The sequence below is a fragment of the Diorhabda carinulata genome, chromosome 4 (genome assembly GCF_026250575.1).
Source record: "Diorhabda carinulata isolate Delta chromosome 4, icDioCari1.1, whole genome shotgun sequence".
Classification (NCBI taxonomy): Eukaryota; Metazoa; Arthropoda; class Insecta; order Coleoptera; family Chrysomelidae; genus Diorhabda; species Diorhabda carinulata.
The window spans coordinates 28,301,220-28,328,089 of record NC_079463.1 but is presented as its reverse complement, the minus strand read 5'-3'; the positions used below and the strand labels follow the sequence as shown (position 1 = coordinate 28,328,089).

Below are 26,870 nucleotides of genomic sequence, written 5' to 3'. Positions count from 1 at the left end.
AACAGAATTAGATTCTGCGAAATATAATTGAAGATAAAAGTCGAAAGTTACTCGTTAAAAATTATGGGAATATGTAAGTGTGTATTTTCACCTCTTACATTTCCGTAATCCATTTCTTTGTAAATTAGAAAGTAGAGTGTGTCCACAAATTTCAATATTAACTTTATGAAAGGAATTGTACTGATTACAAATATTTTCATATATTAATACAATGATTTTAGGCAAAGTGCTGCTCTCTCTATTTCTTTTACTTCACTGCAGCAAAGTTCAGTAGAAATCTAAGTTGTAAAAAATACATTTACATATACTGCTCATAAGATGTCTCTGAGAAAATATCCGTTGATTCTAACCTTAAAATAAGTGACAAAAAGTTTATTTAATACTACTTCCAATTATATTGAGAATGTTTCCCACTAGTACGCAATGTAAATACTGGATGTTCAGTAATGAAGAAGAAATTAATAGACTCAGGGAAAAGGCGAATGCCAAACATATCCAGATTTATGGAAGACAAGCACCACCTGTACGATTCACTAATTATACTAGTATTTTTTTTGATAATTTATTTTTTCGTAGGATATACCTAAATTTGAATACTTTCTCACTCCAGAAGAAGAAAAAATTATGGTTAAGCGATATGAATTACATTTGAGAGATTTTTGCAAGAGGTTTCAACCACCTATGCCAAGATATGTAATTGGAACCTCTTTCCATTATTTCAAACGTTTTTATATACATAATTCTGTAATGAATTATCATCCTAAAGAAGTAATGTGAGTTTCAAATTATATTTTATACTAATATGTGTGTTTATAACATTTTTTTATTATTATTTTTTCATAGGGTAACTTGTATATATTTAGCTTGTAAAGTAGAAGAATTCAACGTATCAATACAACAATTTGTAGCTAACATAAAAGGTGATAGAGACAAAGCCACTGATATTATTTTAAATAATGAATTATTACTGATGGAGCAGCTAAATTTCCATTTGTCTATACATAATCCTTATAGACCTGTTGAAGGGCTGTTAATTGATATTAAGGTAAGTTTTTCATTTCCAAGGAGGTACTCAATAACTTCTGACTTTTTTCTGTGTAGACAAGAACCAACCTTCATGATCCTGAAAGATTAAGATCCGGTACTGAACACTTTTTAGAAAGAACTCTTTTAACAGATGCCGTTTTGTTGTATTCTCCTAGTCAAGTAGCCCTAGCTGCTGTGTTACATGCTGCATCTAAACTTCAAGAAAATTTGGATTCTTATGTCACAGATACTTTGTTTGGAGTAGACCAAAGAGATAGATTACATGAACTTATCGAAGCTGTCAGAGGTTGGTTTTAAATAATTTATATGAAGTTGTTAATAATCAAAATTTAGGTTTTTTAAACTTTTATGGCCCCAAATTCCGCAATTGTTTGTTATAACTGTTTCCTCATGCAAATTTTTGAATGTCTTTGCTTCTATTATATTGTTTTTTGAAATACTATTTATTGAATATTTTCTATAGTATTCTATTGTCCTCCCAGTGGCACGTCTTTTCTACTGGTATGGTTGATTTGACCTGGGTTGTCACCACTTCATTATGGTATCTACTATGTGTGGTTATATAAATTATCTCCTTTCCTGGTTTTAACTGATATTATAGATAGAGAACGTTTTGGAATCGAAACCAAAATTTTATTGAACTTTTTGGATAAAGGGAGATCATTAACAAATTAATTTCTTCAGAAACCTGAACATGGTAATAATTAATTGAACAAAAGCAGTATCATAGCAGGGAATTTTAAATGGGGGGCTTGCCAGTGTTTGTGGGGCCCTTCTTATTCTCAGTGTTAATAAAAAAGAAATAATGATTTTAAATGAATCTCAAATTGTCTGTTTCACTATGTGAATTTGGAGAAAACTCATTCAGCACATCAGTTTGTGTGAAAACTATCCCATGATGAACATTGAGCAAAGCCACACCATTAAACATGTCTCACTTGTTGTATTTCTGAGGTAGGATTTTAGTCTTCTTAAGGTCGAGAAAGACCTACTTGTAGCAGTTCTTACTGGCAACGTTGAAAATTAATAAATTGTGGACTGATGGTAGAGTAGTTTTGTTTCACATTATCACGACAGCAGCAGCATATTCAAGGTATTTTTCCTATTGATTAACGTGACTATACCATACCAAAATTTCTCCTAATGGAGCATCCTCACTGTAATCGACATCTATCGCATACTTTAAAAAAAGTTGGTTCATTTCATCTTATTCCCCTAATATTAATTTATTTTTTGTTGGCAACAGGTATTGAAAAGATTCCAAAATTCTTTTTTGGTCAATAAAACGAGATTTCAGTTGTTGAATGGGTCTCTATTGGTCTATTGTAACTTTTTTATTGAGACCTTACTCGATTTTGGGTATTCTTTTACTGGCTCAAGGGGGATTGTTACCCAGAAACGCCCGTGACTATGCCACTGAACAAAATGTAGGATACTTGCCAAATGGCAAGTTACAATCTTGTTTAATTTGGTTGATTTGAATTTTACATATCTGAATTTCATTTTGATTTTTTTGTCTTATTTTTCACAATTTTATTGGTCAATTTACTATTCCTTTATTAATTATTGACTTTATATTAGAATTATATATTAAAAATGTGTTTATCTTTCAGCTATACGTTCGATGGTCAAGATGACTGACACCGTACAAGGCAAAAATCAACAAAAATTGTTGGATAAAAAACTTGATCGATGTAGGAATCCAGAAAATAATCCAGATAGTGAGATGTAAGTAAATGTTACATGAAATTGATGTTCTAGAAAAATTGTCTGTATACTTTTTTGATTATTTCAAAAATCGAAGAAAATTGGAAAAATTAAACTTAAAATTGCATTATTTTTGTATTTAAAGTAAATATAAAACATTTATATAATTAAAAACACCAACTCTGGACTGATATATGCTAGATTTTAGATATAGGGTTCTTATTTGAAGAAGGCTATAAACAGTTATCTGACTGCAATCTTGTGATAAGCAGTGTTTTATATGTAATCCCACAGCTGCAGAACAGCGAATGTAAATAAATATCACAGTAGAATTCAATCATTTAAATAAAAAAAAATTTCTTGCAAATTTTGCTTTAAAAAAAAAAATTTTTAGTGTTAGTACTACTCCTTCAAAGTACTTAAGCCTTTTAGCGAAATGGGCAGAATCTTCACAGAGTAGATGTTTTATTATCAGATAAGATGATGATCATCTTTCTAGGACACATTGCATATTATATTTCTGCTTGAAAAATACTTTCTGTATTGCATAGGCTTTCGGAGTGTTTGGTTCTGGACCCACACACTCTTATTCCAGTTTTGTCTGTTGTTTTGATGCCATTTAATGGCATATAAGTTAATTTCTTATATGATGTTTTTATCTTATTTGTTTATACAGCTTAGTTCTGAGGTACATTTTTTCTCCAAGCCACAATTTTTCGGTATTTCATGCCGTGAGATATCCTAGATATGATCATTTATTGAGATCAGTTTATTCTGGATGACTCCTCTCAACATTATGATTGAAGCTTTTTCTGCTTCGCTTTTCAATTTGTATGGAGTGGTAAAAGATTTAAAATCATATCTAGGGCAGCTTTTGCGTATTAGAATGTTACATAAAATTTTCTAAAACTTAAATCTTTTTTTAGATATAAAAAACGTATGCAAGCATTGTTAGATGAAGACGATGAAGGGTATCAAGCAATTTCAGCACAAAATATGACAATGGATAGTTCTGCTTTAAATATGTCTATAACAGGATCTCCGGGAGTACCATAATATGCAGTATTCCATTCAAAAATGGTATTAATCTAAAACTTAGAACTGATAAACTCAATAATGAACCATTATTACATTTTCTGAGAGAATATAATACAATCTTCTATTCATTTAAATTGGAATTTTCATTTTTGTTCATATCATATATGCGCAGAATTTTTGCCCCAAAAACTCCCTAATCAATGAACAATTTATCAAAACTGTTCAACCAAGAGAAGGTAAACTGAATAAACAAGAATGTTCATTAAGTGAATTTATTGGTACCAAATTTCTGGGAGTAAATTTATGGTGAGAGGTTCAATAATAAAACAACTAGACTTGATAAAGTCTAAAATATATATTTCACAATTTTATACAAGATAATATAAAAAAAAACACCACGTTAACTTCATGAATTTTCAAATTGTCTTCCAAAGTTTTGGAGTTGAAGCATTGGAGGTATCTCAGGTGACTGTTCTTGCGTTGGATACTCTATATAGTTTCTTATACAAGATCTTTGTGAGTAATTTGGTAATTGAGGTCCCATCGACGTTCCTGGTGAAAGTGGTAGTATACTCGGAGGCAGGCCTGGAGGAGCACTGGATAATCCCGGTTGACCAGGATAGTTGAAAAACCTGCCAACAAAATTTTTTTTGTGCACGGTTTTTACTTGATATATTCTGATTATATAAGCAAAGTTCATCTGTATCTATACATTCTGAATTCGTTTTTGAATCTAAACCAAAAATATCAATGATTTAATAAGAGACTCAAATCTTCCAAAAAGTAGAGCCGAGTTACTGGAATCGTGGTTAAAACAGTGGAATTTAATTAAATCTGATATTTGAATATTCCGTCAAAGAAAACGCCATAAAGAATTTTCTTGTTTCTTTAGCAAGGAAGATGGCCTCTGTTTTTGTTATGACGTGAAAGGTCTATTTGAAGAAATCGATATTCCATGTCATACATCTGAATGACGTCTTTTTATTGACAGTTCAACTAAAAGTCTGAAAGCTATCGATTCCATTAGCACATTCCGTACATCTCAAAGAAAATTACCACAGTATTAAAATGCCATTAACTGCAATTTAATATATGGAATACAAGTGGGAAGTTATTGGTGATTTCAAGATAATGTGTTTTTTGACAGGAATGCAAGGTGATTATACTAAACACTCCTGTTATCTATGCCCGTGGGATAGTAGAAATGATGCCGCTCACTACCGACAAAAACATTGGTATGCAGGTACTGAGCACGAAGTAGAAAAATACAATGTTAAACCGGGAGCAATTATCGATCCCATAACTATATTAATATTGTAAAGGCTCTTAATCATGAGTCTAAAGCTTTCAAATATTTGTGACTTTTGAAGAAGGTTTTTTCATTTAATATAGGCAGATGAGAAATTTCCAGAAAATCGAACATTTTGCAAAGTGAAATCATATATATATATATATATATATATATATATATATATATATATATATATATATATATATATATATATATATACAAGTCCCCAAAACCTAGGAGTCAGTAAATACTTTGATGACATAGTGAACACATCGGGATTGTAAAAAGTAAACCAAACGGTTTATTATTTATTTATTATTTAAATAAATTAGTGAATAATTTATTGTATTTAGTGTTAGTTTATTAATAAATTACAAAGTAAAATACGCCGTGTGTATGAATTCATCCCATCGTTGAAAACTGTTGAAATAAATAAGAACATCACAATACTTACCATAATCTATCCCCTAAGAAAATAGGTCTAGGTGTCATAATTCCCATGGAATTGTAATATTGTTGAGCTAGAATTTCAATGTCGTTTGTGTATTTTCTTTTCCATTTCGTTCTTCTATTTTGAAACCAAATTTTTATCTACCATGAAAATAAACAATAATTATTTTTAAATTTGTTTTCTAAATTTCTACTTACTTGTGTTTCCGTTAATTTAAGTGTTTTTGATAACTGACATCGTTTGGCCACTGAGAGGTACTTATTTCTTTCGAATTCGGCTTCTAGAGATTTTATTTGTGAAGCTGTGAATGCTGTTCTGGGTCGTTTCTTTCTATCGTCATCCGATTTGCTTTCCGAATAATGAAGATCTGAAATTGAGGTCCTTACTCAGTTATAAAAAGATAGATTACAAATAACAATGAAAAAAATAATATCTATCATCTAAACTTGTAAAATATGCTTCCTTAATATAATTTTCCATACTTTTCAACCAATTTTAGAAGCATTTATTTCACTACAACTAAGGTACAAAATATATATTTTCAACCCAACACAAAGCTACTGGTATTGAAAAACGTTGATAATGCAGTTTATGTTTGATTCATGAAGTAAAAAGAAATCAATTGGTGATAAATCGCGGTTGTATGGTGGATTGCCCTATATCTCGAATAATAAAAATTGTTTTTATGTCCAGTAATGTCAAATAAATAGAAAACTTCTTCAATGCGCTTATTCCACATGTTTTATTTGATTTGAGTTGTCCTAAAACAATTACACAGCTGTTTTTTAGGGCCATATGAGTAGATAACTTGGGTAGATGTTATACACAGCCTTCGATGCATAGTTTTTCCAACCTTATAATGCAATATATATATAGGCATATCAAACGAACGTATTTACCATATACTGACTAAAGAATAATGGTGTGCGGCTGTCTACCCGTCACGGTATTAAAAATTCACAAGCGGACGACTATGCGGCTGACTTATATCTAATATTTCTGTGTACAACACCTGATAAAATGACATATTTTTCTCCCATTTGATTTATTTCTGCGCTTGGGAAAAACATAATCATATCATATTTCTCACTACTTCCAAAATAGTTGTAACGCCTGTTCCTTCTTCGATATCTTTCCTCATCCTGGCTCTAGATTGTCACTCCACCTCTTTCGTGGTTGACCTCTACTCTGTGTTCCAATTGGAGATTTACGTCACATAATCATCTGATGTTTTCGCTTCTTTCTCGGTCTAATTATGTTTTTCCCGAGATTTGCCTGAGAATTTTCATTTCTGTGGTCTACAAGAGTTGTTTCGTTTTTGATATTTCTGGTCTTGTTTCTAATGTATAGGTCTGGTTGACGCTTTGTAAATTCGTGTGTTTGTTTCTTTTCTTAGGTGTTTGTTCTGCCATACTGAAGACATTCCGCGACCTTATTTGTTCTAGCTACTTGTCCTCTTACCACGTCTTCTACGTTTCCATAACTGGTCATGTCAATTCCAAACCAATTGTATTTCATTCTCTATTGTATTATTTGAACTTCTACTTTTAATTTGTGTCGAGATAGTCATATTCTACTGTTTTCCTGAGAGATTAAAAATATTTAATAATCTTTGAAGATCATCTTCATTTTCGGCACATATCATGGCGTCATCGACATAGCACAGGATTTTGATTTCTCTGTCATCCATTCTGTAACCTTTGTCTAGCCGCATTTCAGCAATTATTATGTCAAATAACATGGGAATAAGCAAGTCTCTTGGTCTGATACCGTTATTGATTGGTATGGGTTTTGTTTGTTTACCATTAATCCGAGTCTGAACCTGATTGCTGAGTCTGTTTTCGATGGTCGGGATTATTTTGAGAGGTAGGTATGTTTCTATTGTGCAATACGTAAATAACATCTTCCAATTTAATACGATCAAAGGCTTTTGTCAGTTCAATGAAGAATAGGAATTCTGGTTTGTTCTATTTTATGGATTTGTCATGAATACAATTGTACTGGTTACAGTTCTAATTTGTCCAGAATATACTATTTTTGAACCCTAGAGATAAGTTTAATTATTTATCACTTCATAAATGATCCCAACTCATTTAAATCAATGTTAGTAGACTCAATTAACAAGGATCTAACAGGATTTGATAATATGTCGTTTGATACAAAAAATGTCAACAAAAGGATTGGGGAATCAACTCAACTAACCCAATTCGTGAATTAGGCGATATATATATTTTAGTTAGAACAAATATGCAAGTTTAAAGTTACAAAAAGCTGTATTTTTTTCAATTTCCCGTAGCTTTGAAGAAACTGTTTTCTTTAAAGTACTCGCCACAATCCAGAAAACATTTCAAACCAATTAAACCACTGTAAATATAACAACAACAGCGATAAATCCATTCCGAGTCCAACTAGATTAAATTTAGTGCTTAAGAATTCTTAAACGTCGTTTATAACAGAAATTAATGTCACTTATACGCCTCTAATCATTTGAAAGGAAATAGAACCTAAACGAAGAACGGTTTAAGGTTAACTGTCAACACAAACGATTATAAATATATACGAAAGCCGCGAGCGGCGTTTATTTTTTGCGTCATTATTCAACGCTCTCTAGATCGTTAGCCGTTTAAAATCTAATTTCGTCGTGCCGGCGCAAATTAGTCTTTTCTCGAAATTGTCTGCACTTCCCACTGCGCATGATGCACATAAATTTCGCCACGGCAAATTAAAAACAACTGTTTGGTATCAAATTTGATGCCACTGCATTATACGAAATCAGAGGGGGACTGAGCATAAAATCTAACAAACTAAAAATGAAATTAGTCAGCTAACAATAATATACGTAAAAATATTCAGGTACAGTAGTTCTAGTCTCACTTGAGGGAGCAGAAAATAAGATAAAAGTAAAGAATAGACAATAATTTTATAAAATTAAATTAAAAATAGTGAATTGATCACATATTTCAATAAGATAACAGAAGGAAACTTATAGAAAAAATCACCAGTTCTCAGGAAATTTAGCAGGAACGATACTGTCTGGAACATAACAAACTCCAGGACTATATAAACAAGATTTTATCTGATAAATTGATTCTCTCTGATTTTGATCTTATTTCATTATCGGTTTCATCAATAAATATGCAAAATGTTTATTGTTTTAAGTATTAATCTACAGTCCCTGGCTAAATTATTAGACGCATTGTATTTTTTAATAATTTTATGTTTCTTATAAGTTTTTATTTCGTAATTGTGTATTTAAACTCTAATATTATTGATTTTGGTTTAAAAGATTTGTTGTGGACTACCTATTTGTATTTATTTTTAACATATAGCAACACTGTGTTGACAAAGTGTTACATGAACATAAGAAGTACAAACCTGTGTCGCGTCATGTACGGACGTGTTTCTGTGGCTTTATGAACTGTGATTTTTTGTTTGACAGTTTGAAAGTTTATTTTGTATGCACTGTCTTCAAAAAAATAAAATTGGACTATTTTTGTTATGGGTAGAAAAGCCCATCTTTCACCAAGTAAAAAAGCTGAAAACATTTACAAAACGGGAAAAAGCACGAAGATTGAAGATTTCTGAAGCTAGTGTACGACGCATATAATATGAAAACAATAATTTATGAAGGTCGTTTGAAAAGTTTACGTCCTTAGTCTGATACTGTCAGCACTATAAGTTGTCAGCCATTTTGAGCGCTTAGTTTCTGTTAACAATAGTGAGTATTTGTGAATTGAGTATCGAGCTGTGATTAAAAATTTGTTTTTAAAAGGTAATATGTCTACGCAAATGAAAAGGGAATTAAATATGGTGTACCGAAATTCTGCATCATTATTTACGACCGTGCAGTTGAATTAAAACCTAACCTAACCTAACCTAATTAGTTTGATTGACGATAAGAGTTCGGGATGACCAAGCCAGCCTTATTATCAAAAAAGATCACCTTATGGTTCTGGACGACCGTCGGATTAATATTAGAGAGATAAAAAAAGCTATTGGGTTTTCAAAAGACCCCATTTGCCGTATACTCACTGAATAATTGTCCATGTGGAGCAACCCGCGGGTTTGCGCGCTTTATACCAACAGTGCAACTAGTTGGATTTTTTAGGATGAATATAACAAACTGTGGATGATACCAAGATCCACGAAAAAACAGTCAAGACAGTAGATTGCAAAAGCGAATCTGTTTCGTAAAATCCAAAGACTGTTTCATCCGCCGAAAAACTAATGGCGCATGTTTTTTGAGATAGTCTTGGCATGGATATCTTTAAAAAGATAAAACAGTAACAAGACAGTATTATGCTTTCCTGATTGATAAGGTGAAATTGTAGCAAATGATTTTTCATCAGGACAAAGCACTTTCTCACACTTCAGTTATTACGATGGCTAAAATTCATTAATTGCACTTTGAATTAGATGATCACCGACCGTATTCACCAGATCTCGCTCTCAGTGAACTTTTTCCTGTTTTCCAACCTTAAAGTTTCAATGGTGGGAGAGAGATTTTTTTCAGACGAGGATGTTATCGCATAAGTAGAAGTATATTTTAAAGATAAAGACCGATAACTATTATTGATGAGGTCTGAAAATTTCACAACATCACTGAAAAAGACTATAGACAATTATGGAAAGAAGTGTCTTGTTCCTTGGTTAGGTGGGAAGTTTATAGACAACCCTTACTAATACAGAAGTATAGAAAAGTCCAGTTGGTAAGTTGGTGACATACCTAATCTTTTTGTATGAAGAATGCACCCAAATAATTAATTTTAATATCTAGGTAGAGAGCGAAGTCGTCCATTTCATCCAGGGGTACACTTTTTAGAATCTTGGTACAAAGGATCTTTAACACTGATTAAAATGATATATCTTGATGATGACAAAGTTAAAAAAGTATATTGTAAACCTTTAGGTACAGAAATGTAAAGGAAAGTTGGTCATGTAAGTCGTATTACTTTCTATTAATTAGCAGAATAATCCGCTATTGAGTAAAGTTAAAATTCATTGTAAAGGATACTAACGTTGAATGTGAGAGAACATTATGGAAAAATGGTTGTAAAGTATCAAAAAGTGGTTAAAGAATAAGTGCGGTTGTTTAATGTACGAGGTACATTCACAATGTACAAAAAAATATTTATTGTTCAAAAATCTACAACGGTTAAACTAATTTTCAATGTAAAGTATACTAAAGTTCAATGTGATAAAGTTGAAATTATTAAAAAAATATGTGAAAAAATAGTTAAAAAGTAATATCATATTTTATTCCTAATATTTGTCTGAATAAGAGTGATGGCATTCCCAAAAAAACAGGTCACATTTCAAAAAGCTTCCAAACTAAAATGAATGGTAATGATAAACAATTAACAAGATTCACCTCACCAATATTTCACGGGCCTAATTGGAGCTCCGACACCGGATATAGTTAATAAACCAAGACAAGTGAGGTCTTTATAGTTAGAACTACAGAACCGGACTGCAAATTCTTCTCTAAATCTAATTGGATGATTATAATTTTTCAAAAAAAGTTTATTAAGGAGATAACATATTATTCTTTATAGCGTTTAAAAGTTTCTTCGTGTCAAATCACTAGCGTATGATGGACAAGCTAATAAATCGATATGTGGATAGACGTTTCTTTTTATATACAGAGGCTGTTTCATAATTAATATCGATTGTGCGATGTGCGATATGCGATAAATATGAAATTCGTCTATTGTATTGGAAATAAAATTTTAAAGCAGACGTGACAGCAAGAAAAATAGGTGAAATTGAAGGGAAATGATATTAAAAGAAATGTTGAGTAGACGCTCTTTGTCCTGCCGCAAGATGATGCATTGCGATGAAAAATCCAAACAACCCGAACATGGAAAGTCACTAGTTAGACTAAGAATAATTTTCAGAACGTATCGCAAAGAGATGTATTTTGAAATCATTCCAGATGTCGAGTTATCAATGCGGATGTATTAGTACAGGTAAAATAGGATTAAGTCCGAAATTAAATTGGAAGTTTCTAGCAACGCCTAACAACTCTTAACAAAATTACGGGCACGGGTTTTCGAAATTTTGGAACTTGTAAGTTTGAAACGTGAATAACTCGAAAACTAAGAGGAATTCAAAAAAACTGAGTAAATCTCCTTCAACGCGAAAAGCCGGAGCATCCGCTTGCGAATTCCCGCCAGTACGAATTCAAGCCAATTTACGTTCCAGGTGCACATGGAAACTGCTAAAGCAGTCTTATCTCTTTCGTGGGAATTTAACAGCTGAGTGATATTAGGAACTTCTTCTTATGGTAGTACTTGCGGAATTTCCAGATCCAAATACTGACTATTAAATAACGAGACTAGAGAAAAAGGATTTTATTATAAAAATTATTCTACATTCGAATGCTCATCTTCAATATACTCCTCCCCACACACCTTTCCATACGTTTTTTCCCATTGATCGAAGCAGTGCTGGAAGTCTTCTTTGGTCAGTGCCTTTAGGAGCTCTGCCGCTTTTTTCCTTATAGCTTCCATCGTCTCAAGTAGGGCCCCTTTCAAAGCAGATCTTTTTCTAACTACGACTCAGATTTTTTGGCACCAACTTCGCACAGACTTTTGTCATGTGTAATTCCTTGTGTAAAATTTTTGTAACCGTTTCTTTATCGGCGCTTACAGCGTCGGCAATCATCCGGATGCTCATTCCACGATCTGCACGCACAATTAGGTTGATTTTGGTCACTGTTTCCGGAGTTAAGACAGTCACAGGGTGACCTGGGCGCTGCTCATCTTCAGTACTCTCTTGGCCCTCACTAAAACACTTATATCACTCAATAACACGCGCACGAGATAGAGAATTTTGCAACAATTTATAGCACCCAGTCGGAGTTTTTTTCAATTTAATGAAAAATTTGAGATTGATACGTTGCTCCTGCGTTTCGTCACACATGGTTTACTGACGGAAACGTGTTTTAGTACGTGCATAAACACGATATGTAGATACCCAACGCACTACTTGTTTTTTACCCCATTCGTCTAGGGCGTCCTCTAGGCGCACAGTCTCATTATTTAATAGCTAGACCTCGTAATGGGGAAAACTTTGAATCCATTATTTGGTTTCAACAAGATAGTGCACCACCACATTATGATCTTAATATTTCAAAGGTTTCTATATAACCAGTTTCAAGAAGCTGGATTTTAAGACGTGGATGAATGGACTGGCCACCTAGGTGACCTGTTTTTATCCCTCTTGTTTTTTTGGGGGAACATTCAAAAAGTTGGGTCTACGTTAATTAGAAGAATAAATGGAAAGAAGATCAGAGATGAAATGACTCGTACAAAAATACAAATCAAAAAATATTGATGATATTATAACTTTATTATTATTTTTTTACTTATGTCAAGAGACATGGAATAAAATAAACTGTTTGATGTGCTCTTAGACTTTGTTTAACAATAGACGTTGTACGTTTTATGGACTTTATCATAACTCAATATATACCAAAATAAGAATATTTTATATAATTGGGATTATTTAAAATGATAAATGAATTAGTGTGAGTCGTCTATCATGTTAGAAGTTATCTTAATTTCTAAGCATTGTATTTCAACACGCATTCGTAACTCGTAACGAGTCAAAATTAATGAACGCTTCAATATATTAATCTCTGTTTAGACAGAAGTGTCTTGTAGCAGCAATTAGTCGACGGGATGTACTGTCGGCGACAACAGTTTCAGTTACACACAGTATCACCAGTAACATTTTTGGATTTTTTCGGTAGCGGAAAATGTTTAAAAATAAACTTTTAATGGTCTGTAGCGGGCAACTATAAGAAGAAAAGTCGAACATGTTGACAAGCTTCGATATATTTTATTGTACAACACGTAAAAAGTTTCTTGTGAAAACAGGAATGTATTCATTGTTATTTGCATCAGACAAATGATCGCTGAATAAATGGAAAGAATTTTAGTTGTTCAACAAACTTTTACGAGTAGTATATTGAGGCGGATATTATGATCTTTTAATGACCAATACTACACGAATACTTTGTTTGATTATTATTATTTATGAAATCCTTAATTTGTATAAATCATTCAGTATACAAACTAATAAGATATAATGCAGATTATCTGGCTGAGTCAGTATTCTGTAAAAAATTGATTCAATTCCTACTAGATTCAACCAGATAATCTGCAGACTATCGAACAAGCATACGCTTAATTCCATAAAACAGGTTCTTGTTTGAATAAAATATCTAAATCAGTTGTAGTTGATTATTTAATTTAATTTCTGATACTTATAAACAAAGAAATGAAGATTCAACTAAAATGTTATTCCACTGATAAAATGTAAAAGGTCAAATCAACTAAATAAAAACAGTCGCATGAAGTTTACAGGCAATAAAATGGCAAAATTCCACGTCATAGAATTACTTATTACTGTAATCAACAGATTGGTAACAACTTGAATTGAACAAAATTATTTTTACGACAAAGTTGCACATTTAGATATGCATTCACATTTACTGATGCTCTGGCCTTGACTTACGAGGATGTTCTTTGCTTGAAAAATACCACTGTATTAGAAACTACACAATCTACACAGCATATGTTTCAAATTTGAAGACGCCACGTTGTTTCAGTGAATTTGTAAACATGGAAAAAATTGGTCATGGTTATATAATACAATACTTTTATTTAAAAGGCGTCAGCCCAACTGAGATAAAAGTTGAACTGAAATCTACTCTGGGTGAGACTGCTCCTTCGTTACCAACAGTAAAATTTTGGGTAGTAGAGTTTTCACCAGACCGTACGACCTGCGAAGACCAGCGTCGTAGTGATCGACCAAATGAGGTGACGACTCCAGAAAAGTGGAAAAAAATCCACAAAGCAGTTCTGGATAATCGTCGACTGAAAGTGCGTGAGCTAGCAGACATAGTAGGCGTTTCAAAAAGTGCGGTATATCGCATATTAACTGAAAAGTTGCATATGAGAAAATTGTGCGCAAGACGGGTGCCACGTTTGTTCACAATGGAACAAAAACAACATCGCCAAGATGTTTCCATGGAGTGTTTGGCAATGTTTCCCAGAAATAAAGCCGATTTTGTACGCCGTTTCATTACCAAAGATGTAACATGGGTCCATCACTTCACACACGAAACTAAAGAACAATTAAAACAATGGATTGAAAAGGGAGAACCGGCTTCAAAGAAGGTAAATGGGTGATTCCATTATAACTGTGATATTCAATGTCCTGTATTGTTTTTTTGGACTAGTCATTAATTAATAATCAATTAATAAAAATTTTGTGTTAATTGAATAATTCTTAAGATATTTAAACATTATTTTTATACAATATAACTTGCCACTTAAAGAAAACTTATACTACATCACTTGAATGTCAGTACCGTGTCATGTCCATTCCTAGAATTTACCGATAAATTATTAATTTTTTTTGTCGTAACAAATGATTTAAACTAATTACCTTATAAATTCTAATGTTTATGATCAAACTGAGGAAAATTGATGCACTTGTTGTTTAATATCTTAAGTTACCATGTCAGTACCGTGTCATGTCCATTCCTAGAATTTACCGATAAATTATCAATTTTTTTTGTCGTAACAAATGATTTAAACTAATTACCTTATAAATTCTAATGTTTATGATCAAACTGAGGAAAATTGATGCACTTGTTGTTCAATATCTTAAGTTACCATGTCAGTACCGTGGATAAATGAGTCAGTACCGTGGAACTCAAAATCCGACATTTGTGTCTTGCTCGTGATACTTTGAAGTTGTAGTAAATTCCTCTTAGAGTTTTATTTTTACAGTAAAATAGATGAATAATATGCATAAAAAAGTTAGAAAAGTTAAATTTTAAAATCTTGAAATTTTGAATACAAAAAATCACAGTTAGAACGGAATCACCCAAATACCGTTCCATCTGCAGGCAAGGTCAAGGCCTCAGTTTTTTGGGATGCTCGTGGTATAATTTTCATTGAATACCTTGAAAAAGGAAAAAAATTTACAGGCGAGTATTATGCAAACTTATTGCAACGTTTGGCTATGAAGAAAGCGTTGTTTCATCAAGACAATGCACACATCCATTATTGTAATGACCAAAATTGATGATTTATATCTAGAATTACTACCTCATGCACCCTATTCTTCAGATGTAACTCATCGGGTTATTTTCTGTCCCTGACTTTATTTCAGATATTTCAGGAGGACATTTCAAGGTAATTCAAGCATTACTTGATGAATATATACAACATAGAAGAGCAATTTACAAACAGAACGAAGAAGTTGTAATGGGAAGACCTCCAAGTCCAGTAGTGGCAAATTTCTCCATTAAGAGGTTCAAGAAAACTTCTCACACAAGTAAATAATATATACTATAAAATATGCAGTTCATAATGCAGGTCGAAGACAACAATAAGCTGGTATTCCTCGATGTTCTACGCAAACGAAGGTAACTTGGTTACATTGTAAATACTAAAACGATTCACACCGACCCTTAGCAAGATCTAAACTCAAACCATAACCCATGTTAAAAATATGGTGTCATCAGAACTTTAACAGAAGAAGAATCTATGAATCAGAGGTATTCGATGCATAATTCGAATATAAAAATGTTGGCAATGGATATTCAGGATACGAGAAAAAAAATCAATGCATATAGAAAATAATGAAAACAAACGATCAGGGTCAATCAGCAGCCATAGCAATACTACCACATCTTCCCAGAGTGACAGATAAAATTGACCATTTCCTGTTTCAGCAATCTACTGGCCATTTCCTGTCTCAGCAATCTACTGCATACCCTGCACATGTGAAACTGTATACACACACCGAAAAATCCGCTGTAGTGGATTGGTAAAGGATGGCAAAGATACAGGACACAGTTTACAAAGTTAGATTAATATCCACCGCGTGTACCTATCCTCTAGAGGATAGTATGTTTGTTTTTTCCTGAAACGTGCTATCAGGTATATTGGAGAGGATTAGATTGAATGCATGCTCTAGGAAATTGAGAAGGTTATGAAAGAAAAGTTAATTTGAGCTATCAAAAAAAAAGCAACTTGTAATTCACAAAATCAACTGTCGCTCAGTCTAGGAACGAAAAAATGTTATACCTGTATCTGATATTTTTAATTGTGACAGTAGGGGTGCACATAGTGTGGTCACCACAGAATCTACACTTAAAAAAACATACAATTGTTATTAAATTTCAACAGGACAGAGAAAGCCATGGAGGTACGTCAAACATGGATTCCAAGAGTAAAAAACAATCAACAACGATCGACACGACCGAAGAAAGACACTCGTCAACAATCGTCTGGACTGATCTGTTGGTCCCGCCTATCCGATTAACCCATAAATACGGGCTTACACAACGTCTAGATATCTTTCCTATATTAGGGCCCAATCTAATAAATCTCTTCCTCCCACATGAATAATGTCCTTATCCAAACCACAAGGAACCCAGAACCAAATGAACCTGTCCCACATCAAGATCAAGAAATTTTCTTGCAGTGATCGCAACTTCTGAAGATGCCAGCCTCTCATGTTGGCGGAACGTCAAGAACAACGAAGTTCGAACAGCTCAAAACCGTTACATACATTGTACTTCAAATTGGTTGACGATCCACCAGATCTGGATCCCAACAATTTTTTCTGTTTCATAACCTCAAAGTTTCACTCGCAGGACTAATTTTTCATAAAACGGGGAAGTTTTGGTTGTATTAACATAATAAAAATGGAAATATAGACTAATAGTATGGAATATTGACAGTATATCTTCCCTTGCCGTGGAAACTCAAAAAAAAACGAAAATTAATCAGTATCAATTACGTACGTTAAGTACACTACTAGTCAAAGACAGTACTTTGAAGGTGAATAAATGAATTTTGATATTACCTTTTTTCACAATAATTAATTAATACATGCACTTCAATTCCTTCGTGAAAATTAATACTTTTACACAATATCTTCTAATATATATATAAAATTCTCGTATCGCGTTGTTTGTAATTGAACATCTCCGAAACGGCTTTACCAATTCTCATGAAATTTTGTGTGCATATCGGATAGGTCTGAGAATCGAACAATATCTATTTTTCTTCCCCCTAAATGTTAAGGGTAGTCCTATTTTTTATTTGTTAATTATAAACTTTAATTTTTTTTTGGAAAGATTTTTATGTTTTGTCATGACTTAGAATAAAAAATACATTACCCTGAATTTTTCACCCCTCTACGATTAACCCCTATTTTTCTATTGCGATTTTTTTATTTTTTTCCTTTAATTATGATTTTTTTCTCAATCCAATTTGATATTACGCCTTATCCGGTCGATAACCGATCAATTATCAGTCTATCAGTTGTCCTCGCCAGATGTATACCGTTGTCACTCATTTAGAAAATATCACTGAGTAGGGTTGAGAACGAAGCCGGTCTCCTGTCTTACTCACTATACAGTTTTCGGCCATTCTTTTTTCAATTTTATTTGTGAATCAATCGTAGCAGTGACTGTTATACGTATTAATTAACAATGACAATAAATTTTTGTTGATTGGTAACGGCGTTGATTTTTATAGAATTTTGTTTTTTCAAAATCTAAAAGATATAAATAAATTACACTTAGGTTATTTAAATCAGTTTTTTTTGGGCAATATACGTTGTTTCTAACAATAGACGTTTTTTATAGTTTTTTTTTTCAGTTGTCAAAACTTTGGCAGATTTATAATTCATATTGTTTCCTTCGTGATAGACATGAGTCGGTAATGAACGAATTTTTCAGTGCAATAATTATTTATTCACAATTTATTAATAACTGACAGTTTTACCTCTCAGTTACTCAAGTGATATCATGTAAATAAACACGTGTTGTGAGTTCCCGCAACCATCCGTCGAAACTTTCTCTAAACAACTATTAGATATTGGCGATGGAATGTTGTGTTTATGAAAATACTGGATGCATAAAATTACAGACGGACTTCTGCACAATCATCGACTCACAAAATACTCTCATCGACAATATATTTTCCTATGTACACACACAATATGAAAATCATAAGTGGCTGGCAGAAAGAGCGATTTTGGCAGCAAAAAATGTTGATGTCAATAGGTCAAATTTAAAGATTGCCTGGGGACTTGGTGTCATACAAATCCAACGATGCAGTTTGCGATACCAACGAAAGTGTGCATTATCCAATTGACTTTGAAATTCATTGGATTTGCCAGGCATGAGCCACACCATTTACAATTGAAGGTTGGATCTCCGATCATTCTGCTTCTTAACTTAAATCCACCACGGCTGTGTAATGGCACACGATTAGTCATTAAAGGATTAATGAAAAACGTTATTGAAGCCCAACATTTTGAATGGAAGGTTCAAGGCGTACCAATTGAATTTAAACGCACTCAATCCAATTAAATTGGCATTCGCTATGACGATCAATAAAGCACACGGTCACACATTGCCTTATGTGACTTAGATTTGGAAACCCTGCTTTTCCCACGGACAACTATGTTATCGCTTTTGTTTGAGCTGACTAAAGACGGACTAATCAAAAATATTGTACATTCTATTGCGCCGAGAGATTGATTTTTTTTTTTTAATTTCTGGCATAATTAATGATAAAAATATGAATAATTATTTTTGATGTTTAGATAGCGATCGAGAATTGTTGAGTTCATGCCTACATACTTTTAGTAAGTTAGTTATTTGTGTTAACTAGAAAAATATTTCGTGAATATAATTTACATGGCATTTACATTTTTTAGACGACGCAAAAGATCCAAAACTTTTTCAATAACACTGAAGTTGAAGTTTTTTATATTTTGTTTTGTTTCTTCAGGAAAATGATGAGTTTTGGATATTTGTCGATGTGAAAATCTTGTTTTATTGCGAGAATACTTTTAATCATAGAGAATGTAGACCAGATTTTAGATTTTTCTGAAAAATAAGCGAGCACTACGTTTTCCGTTGTGTTTTTCGCCTTTTTCTGGTGACACCTCTTCAATTAGAGCTTGCACGAGATTTATCCAGATTTAGAACGGCCGCATTGCTTTCTTCGGAGTAACTCTTTATCGCTGATGTTTTCTTTATCATCATCATTCATTGTTACAAAACTTCAGATAAAACAAATAATTTCAGAAAATTAAAAATTTAAGGTTATGCAAAATCATCGAAGTGAAACTGTCAACTGTCAACATTGAAGTGGCTGGAGTCACATTTAAGGAAGTAACAGTTGTCTACTCCAGAGCGTCCCGAAACTGTTTTGCAGTACGAAACGCCACTTTCACTACATGGAACACTCAAAACGCAACTTTCGATATGTAAATGAATACAGAACGAACAACTTTTAGATGACGTCGTCTAAAAAATTATTTCACAATAAACTTATAATAGCCTGCATTGGAGACTGTCAAACAAGCTGTCAGGTTTTGCTGTTAATTCAAATATTCTCGGGTTGATATCTTATTAAATTTAGTTTCTAGTAAACAACAATCATTTTTTTTTTAATTTTATACGTCAGCATAGAACCTTTGTACAATCAACATTGAGGTTACAGATTCGTTCGAAGTACTTTGGATAGATGCTTCGGCAAGCGTTAATAACGAAACACAATGATACTTTTTATATGGAATGTGCAATTCACTTTCAAGTAATTGCATATTTATTACATGATATTTTAGTTTGAATTGGAGATTTATTCTTTGTAATTCTGTTTGTAATATGATAAGAATTATTTCATTTAATAATATAAAAGCATCAACGAATTCTCCAATAATGTGAAATTTATTCAACTCACATACTTAGCGAAAATAATGTTCAAAACAGTCATTTTTATTTGGTGTAATTTGTTATGAAACTAACCATGCCAAGACATTGATTAGATAGCTTTTTCCCATTAATTTCCAAATGATGAAGTCATAGTTCTATTTTCTGGATTCGAATTCTTAGTCGATACAAATAATTTGAAAAATTAATAACGATTTTCGACGTCTTATAATGAGCGCGCATTAACGAGGCGTCAACAGATTTGAGTTCCCGAAAATTCGAACAAAATATCTCAATCGTCAAGTACAGCAGTAGCCAAAAAATACCAAACAATTGCAAATAGGTTTTAAATAGGACTGGCGCGGAAAGGAAGAGTTGAATACTCGGTAATTAGACAGCGTTTAGTGTCGCTTTGTCTTCCTTACAGTTTCCTGCCAATTAGGCGTTGATATATGGCCTACAAAGGAATCCCGAAGACATACATAGAACTTTCAAATTTGTCTCTTATTTATTTTTGTTGCAGCCCGATGTGTTTTATTTTTTTATACATTCATCCTATTTAAAAGCACGATCTCACTTGCAACAAAGCCGCGAACCGAACTCCGTTGCGAACATTGCAGCGAACAAGAACTTATTTTTTAAAAACAACAATCCAGGTAGAAGCAAATATAAATGCCTTCCGATTTTCTAATCAGTTTTTTCTAAGAAAATCCAAATATGCAAATAGAAAATCCAAAATATGCTCGTAAATATGTAATTCATTTGACGAAATATGTACTAAAATAAATTTATTGATTCACTTTAAAATAAACAGACATTTTCATTTTTTTTCACATCGGTACTAAACTAAACCTAAATATGGATTTATTACACAAAGCAGATTGTGGTTAGTTATAAAAAAATAAATGGGGGAGACTGTTGTACACTGAACATAGTGTACCTTGAAACGATTTAAATTTGAAACCAGTGTCTTCATCTATCAATCTATAAATGAACTCAATTGGCAAGTCTATTTACTCTTCATAGATGTATTTTAGTCTGCAGTAAATCGGCTGTGCTTTGTGGCTGTAATACGAAAAAATTGTTTTCGAGTCATTTAAGTAAATATTTCTGTGAGATTTTTTGCTAACGGCAAACGATCGTGGATAAGTAATGTTTTTAGTTACATCTTGCGGCTATTGGTAAGTATTTACGCATTGTTGTTATTTGTTTTGAATATAACATCTAAGCTATAAAATTGATTGAGTGAAAAAGTGGATCCTCTTGTACCTTGGAACGCGTTCCATGGTACAGGAGGTTAGATTTTTTTTGCAGAGATCGTCATGCTACGAAGCCAGACTGGGAAGAAGAGAGATCCGGTAAATCCTGGTGCCTTAAAAGAGGCCTTAGAGGCTGTATGTAATGAAGAACCAGCAAAAAAATGAGCTTTAGGGAGGATTCCAAAGTGTTTGAAGCTAGCCTCACCACACTCTTTAGAAAGTAAAAAAAAATTGAAGATAAATGAGGAAATTATAAAGATGCAGTAAATTTTGCTGAAGCAGAATATATTAAAAAATTTGCTTTAATGCAGTATGGCCTAAGAAAGGCGTAAGACAATTAGTTTATAAAACTGCTGTGGCCAATAAAAAGAAATATCCAGATACATGGAATGCAGAACAAATTGTTGGTGAGGAGTAGATGCGCGGATTTCTTGAAAGGCATCAAAACAATCTATCAATTTGAAAACTCGAGGCAACAAGTCTTAGCAGATCGACAAGTTTTAATAGAGTTAATGTACATTTTTTAACATTTTAACATAAAAGATGTTCACAACCGATTTGGAACAATTCCTCCAAACCGAATTTAGAATTTAGATAAGACGGGTGTGAGTTCTGTTCAATCGTAGTCAAAAATAGTTTCACCTAAAGGAATTGAGCAACTACGAAGTGCAACATAAGCAGAGAGGGGAGCCCTTGTGACTCTGATAGTAGCAGATAAAGCTACTAAACTATATTCCGCCAATGCTGATATTCCCCAGTGTTTTTTTAAAGACAGAATGCTATTTGGCGTACCTCCTGGAACAATTAGAGCTACAGCTCTAACTGGCTAGTCAACAACAGCTGTTATTAAAATTCTTTGACTATAAGTTTGTCAAATGGACGAATGCTTTATATTATTCTTGGACAATCAAGATTCACATTTGTCCATTGAAGCAGTCGAAAAAGCTTCGGATGCTGGAATCATCATGATCATTTTTCAACCTCACATTTCAAACAGGCTCCAGCCAGTTGATTTAACTATATATGGCACTCTTAAAACATTTTACAGCCAAGGTGTAGAGTCCTGGCTGTTTAGTAATAGAAGAAAAACGTTTAACGTGGTTTTAGAACGAAATATTTTCAGATCAAGATTTTATGGGTTCCTATAAAACGGATCGCGAATTGTAAAATAACGTACCATAGACCAATCTTTATACCATAATCAAGAGGTGGGCTATCAGGTCTAAAAACCCCATTATTAAAACCTCAAAATCTAAATGAAGAAAAATTTACTTCGCCAGAAGAAGTACAGATTTTCATTATTTGAGTGCAGAATTTTTATAAAAGAAAAAATCTTTTTGTTGCTTTCAAGTTTTTACAATTTGTTCTTAAAGTCTTAATAAACTCGTCTATTGTATCTGCTATTCTCTTATTTTTTTTACTGTTTACTGTCCGTTTCAATGTCCAAGAGGGTTGTTTCAAGGTACATAACCACTCTTAATACAAAACCTATTTTGAAAATTCAATTTGCGTATTTGATACATGAGTGGACACAAATTAAAAGGACCAATTCAAATTCTTGCAATAATCATTTAAACTTTTTCTGTGCGAGAATTTCAAAAAATTGTTTCAAGCTACAACAAGCGTGGGTTGCACAATAATATTAGTATTTTTCATTCATTATTGTTTCAAGCTCTTTTCAAAAAATTATTCTCTCTTTAGAAGCAATGACGAAAGATTTTGTAACAATATTTTCCTTAACAACACCTATCAATAATTGAGCAGTTTAACGGTGGTTTCATCGATAAATATGTGAAAATTTTAACTTTAGTTTCCCTAATTACCTCCGAATATAAGGAATTAGCGTGATCGCAATCCGCTAATATAATAAGGCCCTTAACACAATCGACCAATTTCGCACTTTTGCGGTGAGGCAGTTTTCTATAATGATCTGGTGTTGATTATCAACACTAAATCAAGTATTTAATCCATCCCAAATCATAAGATTACTTTGCCAATCCGTGTAGCTTCTGATCCTTTTTCTCGGCGGCTTCATTTTTTCTACTCTAGATATGAATCTCCTCATTCTAACTGCTACATATATTTAAGTCTAATTTTTTATTAGTTTCAAACCAACTGCCAACTAATCATCTTTTGTGCTTCTTCAACAAAAGGATCAAAAGGTTTCCTTAAAATATCCTTGAAATATACCAATCATCAACGGTTTGACTAATGACAGTTCAAAAATATTGCACAAGATGAGCCAAAACTTTTGTTTTAAGCTTTTATACAAAGGTAATCCATCAATATTGATGTTCAATGAAATTTTATCTAGCACATTATCGATACATTTCAGAAGATTGAGCAAACAAACCATGATGCCAGTCGTTCCAATGTTTTGAATGTTCAACTCACGGTGTCTTGAAGAAATTTCTCGCATCTGTGTTCATTCGTTTATTGAATCCAATAAATTCTTTATTGTTGTAAGAATGACGAGTATTTTGTGATTTAACGCTCATTACCTTAAAACTACTTTCAAGTTTGAAATTCTTTTCAGTAGGTGATGTTTCATTTTTTTCGGATATTCTTATTTTTTCTTCAGAAGTATTCATTTAAGTTTCATTATATACATATAATGGGAATGAAATATATCCGGTAATATCCATGTGCTGATCGATCTTGTGATAGGATCAGATTTAAAGATTGAATTTTTGTCCTGATGTTGAAATGCGACTATAGATCGCGTTTAATTTTGCTTGTCTTCTTTAGCATATTTTTTTCTAAATCAGTTGATCGATTCATAATATGAAGGTAAATCAATTACCTTCAATCTCTGAAGACGTTAACATGATTATCAAAACGCGCGTCAGACAATGTAATTGTGAGTATTAGTGTAAATAGTGTGTTCAGGATGAATATCATTAGCGGCATTGGTATACAGTGAATTTTTGAAAAAATTTCACAGTGTCCATACATATTCCTATAGTCCATTGAAATGTTACATGGGCTGAGTTTTTAGAAGACGCAATTTTAATTATGGAACATGTAGGGAGGGGCAATACAAGCTTAACCTCAAGTTTGTGGTTGTCACCCGGCTGTCATCTTCGAAAAAGGGGTGAAAACACGCTTTTCGCGATATCGCGGAATCTATTAATCTTAAAAAAAATTGTGAAGACATATTTTGTAGCAACTCACTTTGCCTACACTTATGTCTATGTGACTTTTTGTCATAAATCCAAAATTTAAAAAGTTATGACAGAAAAATTGAAAAACTTTCCTTTTTTAATAACTTTTTTTCTATTGATTTTACCAAAAAATTATGTCAAACCAATTTTGTAAGGAAACTCTTCATGAAGATTTTCCTCTTAAATTTTTGTGAATTTCATTCATTTAAAACGCTATTACAGCGCTCCAAAATTGACCAGGCTCTTCAATGTTCATGACACCCCGGATCAAAACAATATGTTTTCCTTACCTATTTTCGGAAATTTTCTTCCAATCCCTACAATTTCACTTATTTATTTCTGACTCTTTTCCACACTACCTATGAGGCAGAGTCTGTAGGTGAGTTTTTTTTACCTGGTATCCCCAGTAGGCCTATTCCACAGTGAACTGAAGCTAATGAGGTAATCTTCGACATAATTATATTATCAATTAGTTATTAGCTAGCTATTCTATTCTACTCTCCTTTGATGATCCAGGCTGTGGCTCAGAATCTAATCTAAACTAACAGGAGTTAAAGTTGGAGTCATCGTTGGCAATTTCCATAATGTTGGTTCCTCCAGAACCATAGAAGCATACTGCGGAACATTTGAGGCCTGCTTTCCTGCAACCGGTCATGCTTCCACAATTTCCTTTACACCTATAGAAAATGAATTTCATAAGATCAGGGGGTGCTGGAGGCTTAGAAGTTTGGATTTGCATCCAAATGTTTTCAGGCTTTTCCCAGCCCTTGTCTTCAGGATTATAGTATTTTCCAAGCCATGATTGAACCTGGTGATACAATCGGAAACTGTGAAAACGTTCGTCAAAGAAACTGTGCAAAGGTTGATCTACTTTCTTATTCAGGAATAGAGCTGTACCACCAGCTAACTCAGGATGTTTTCCGAGAATTTTTATGAATTATATTTTGCCCATATTATAGGCAGCTGGTATTGTGTCACATCTTGTAAAAGCCTGGAGTAAATTTACTGTTATGAAATCTCCATAAATAAATAAATAATGCTGAAGTGCTATATAACTGTCCCTTTTTTAACGTATTTGAAAGAAAATATTTGACTTTTTCATACTGTATCTGCATCTGATTCAGCCTGGTCAACATAAAAACAACAATTTTTTAAGTTCTGTAGTAAGGAGAAAAGTCAGTAATAAATAAGTGAAATTTTAGAGATTGAAAAAACATTTTCGAAAATAGGTTTACAATAAAAAAAAACTTAAAATGAGGTAAACATGTTTTGTCCGGTTTGTCATGAACATTAACGAACCCAGTCAATTTTGGAGCACTGTCACAGCGTTTTAAATGAATGAAATTTAAAAAAATTATAGAGGAAAATCTTCGTGAAAAATGTTTTCAAAATTTTTTGATAAAATAAAAATAGAAAAAATTACGCAAAAAATTGAATTTTTGATAAAATTTTACACTTTTTCGCTAATAGCTTTTTAAATATTGGGTTTATGACAAAAAGTCACAAAAACATATTTGTAGGCAAAGTGATTTGCTACAAAATATGTCTGTGCAAATTTTCTGTAAGATTTATAGTTTCCGAGATATGGCGAAAAACGTATTTTCACCCCTTTTTCCAAGTTGGCGGCCGAGAGACCTACAAATTTGAGGTTTTGGCCCTCAAATTATAACATTTCAATGGACTACTAGTGAACAATGAAAAGTGTCGTAGGCACAGAAGTATCTAGCGTCGACAATGAATTCAAATCTATAGTATGAATCTCTATCGGCATGGTTTTTCAAACGTTGGGAATGGGAATATATTTATTTCTAGACATTATTAATTGAAAAATGCAATCTTACCTTCATTAAAATTTCTTTGATATAACTCACTGGTTGTAGTTGAAACATTTTCTTTTCTTCTGGTTTCAAACACACCGTTACCAGAAGTACTACCATTACGTATATCAGCATCACTGTAAGTACTTTTATCTATTTCTATTTCAGCACAACACTCACTGATAACATTTTCTTTTCCAAAATTTTTCGTCGTTGATAATAAAGAATCTATCGAAAATTTAACCGAATTCTGTCCGTTTTTTCTCTCTTCGCTCTCAATGTTATCACCGACAATTAAAACGTCGTCCATTTTTTTAAATAACACGGGAATATCA

The 26,870-nt window shown here is 32.7% G+C and overlaps 2 protein-coding genes across 2 annotated transcripts; one reads left to right on the top strand and one right to left on the bottom strand.

The window, feature by feature from the left end:
* The first annotated feature begins 320 nt into the window (after positions 1–320).
* Positions 321–3,934, top strand: LOC130892393 (cyclin-H). Its single transcript, XM_057797805.1, has 6 exons — positions 321–523; positions 577–773; positions 844–1,045; positions 1,102–1,333; positions 2,661–2,775; positions 3,681–3,934. The coding sequence occupies exons 1-6, from the start codon at positions 404–406 to the stop codon at positions 3,808–3,810; spliced, it is 996 nt and encodes a 331-aa protein (XP_057653788.1). The 5' UTR covers positions 321–403; the 3' UTR covers positions 3,811–3,934.
* A 194-nt stretch (positions 3,935–4,128) lies between these two features.
* Positions 4,129–26,870, bottom strand: LOC130892394 (homeobox protein MSH-D-like). Its single transcript, XM_057797806.1, has 4 exons — positions 26,560–26,870; positions 5,732–5,901; positions 5,538–5,674; positions 4,129–4,424 (listed from the first exon to the last, which is right to left on the bottom strand). Exons 1-4 carry the CDS (start codon positions 26,843–26,845, stop codon positions 4,199–4,201), a joined length of 819 nt encoding a protein of 272 aa, XP_057653789.1. The 5' UTR covers positions 26,846–26,870; the 3' UTR covers positions 4,129–4,198.

What these genes read in the sequence shown, in the direction of transcription:
- LOC130892394 (XM_057797806.1), bottom strand. Translation starts at nt 26,845, where the DNA reads ATGGACGACGTTTTAATTGTCGGTGATAACATTGAGAGCGAAGAGAGA. An exon ending in TCAAAGAAATTTTAATGAAG is followed by an intron (nt 5,902 to 26,559) that starts GTAAGATTGCAT and finishes CCTCAATTTCAG; the next exon opens with ATCTTCATTATTCGGAAAGC. An exon ending in TTAAATTAACGGAAACACAA is followed by an intron (nt 5,675 to 5,731) that starts GTAAGTAGAAAT and finishes TTTTCATGGTAG; the next exon opens with ATAAAAATTTGGTTTCAAAA.
- LOC130892393 (XM_057797805.1), top strand. Translation starts at nt 404, where the DNA reads ATGTTTCCCACTAGTACGCAATGTAAATACTGGATGTTCAGTAATGAA. An exon ending in ACTTATCGAAGCTGTCAGAG is followed by an intron (nt 1,334 to 2,660) that starts GTTGGTTTTAAA and finishes TTTATCTTTCAG; the next exon opens with CTATACGTTCGATGGTCAAG. An exon ending in AATAATCCAGATAGTGAGAT is followed by an intron (nt 2,776 to 3,680) that starts GTAAGTAAATGT and finishes ATCTTTTTTTAG; the next exon opens with ATATAAAAAACGTATGCAAG.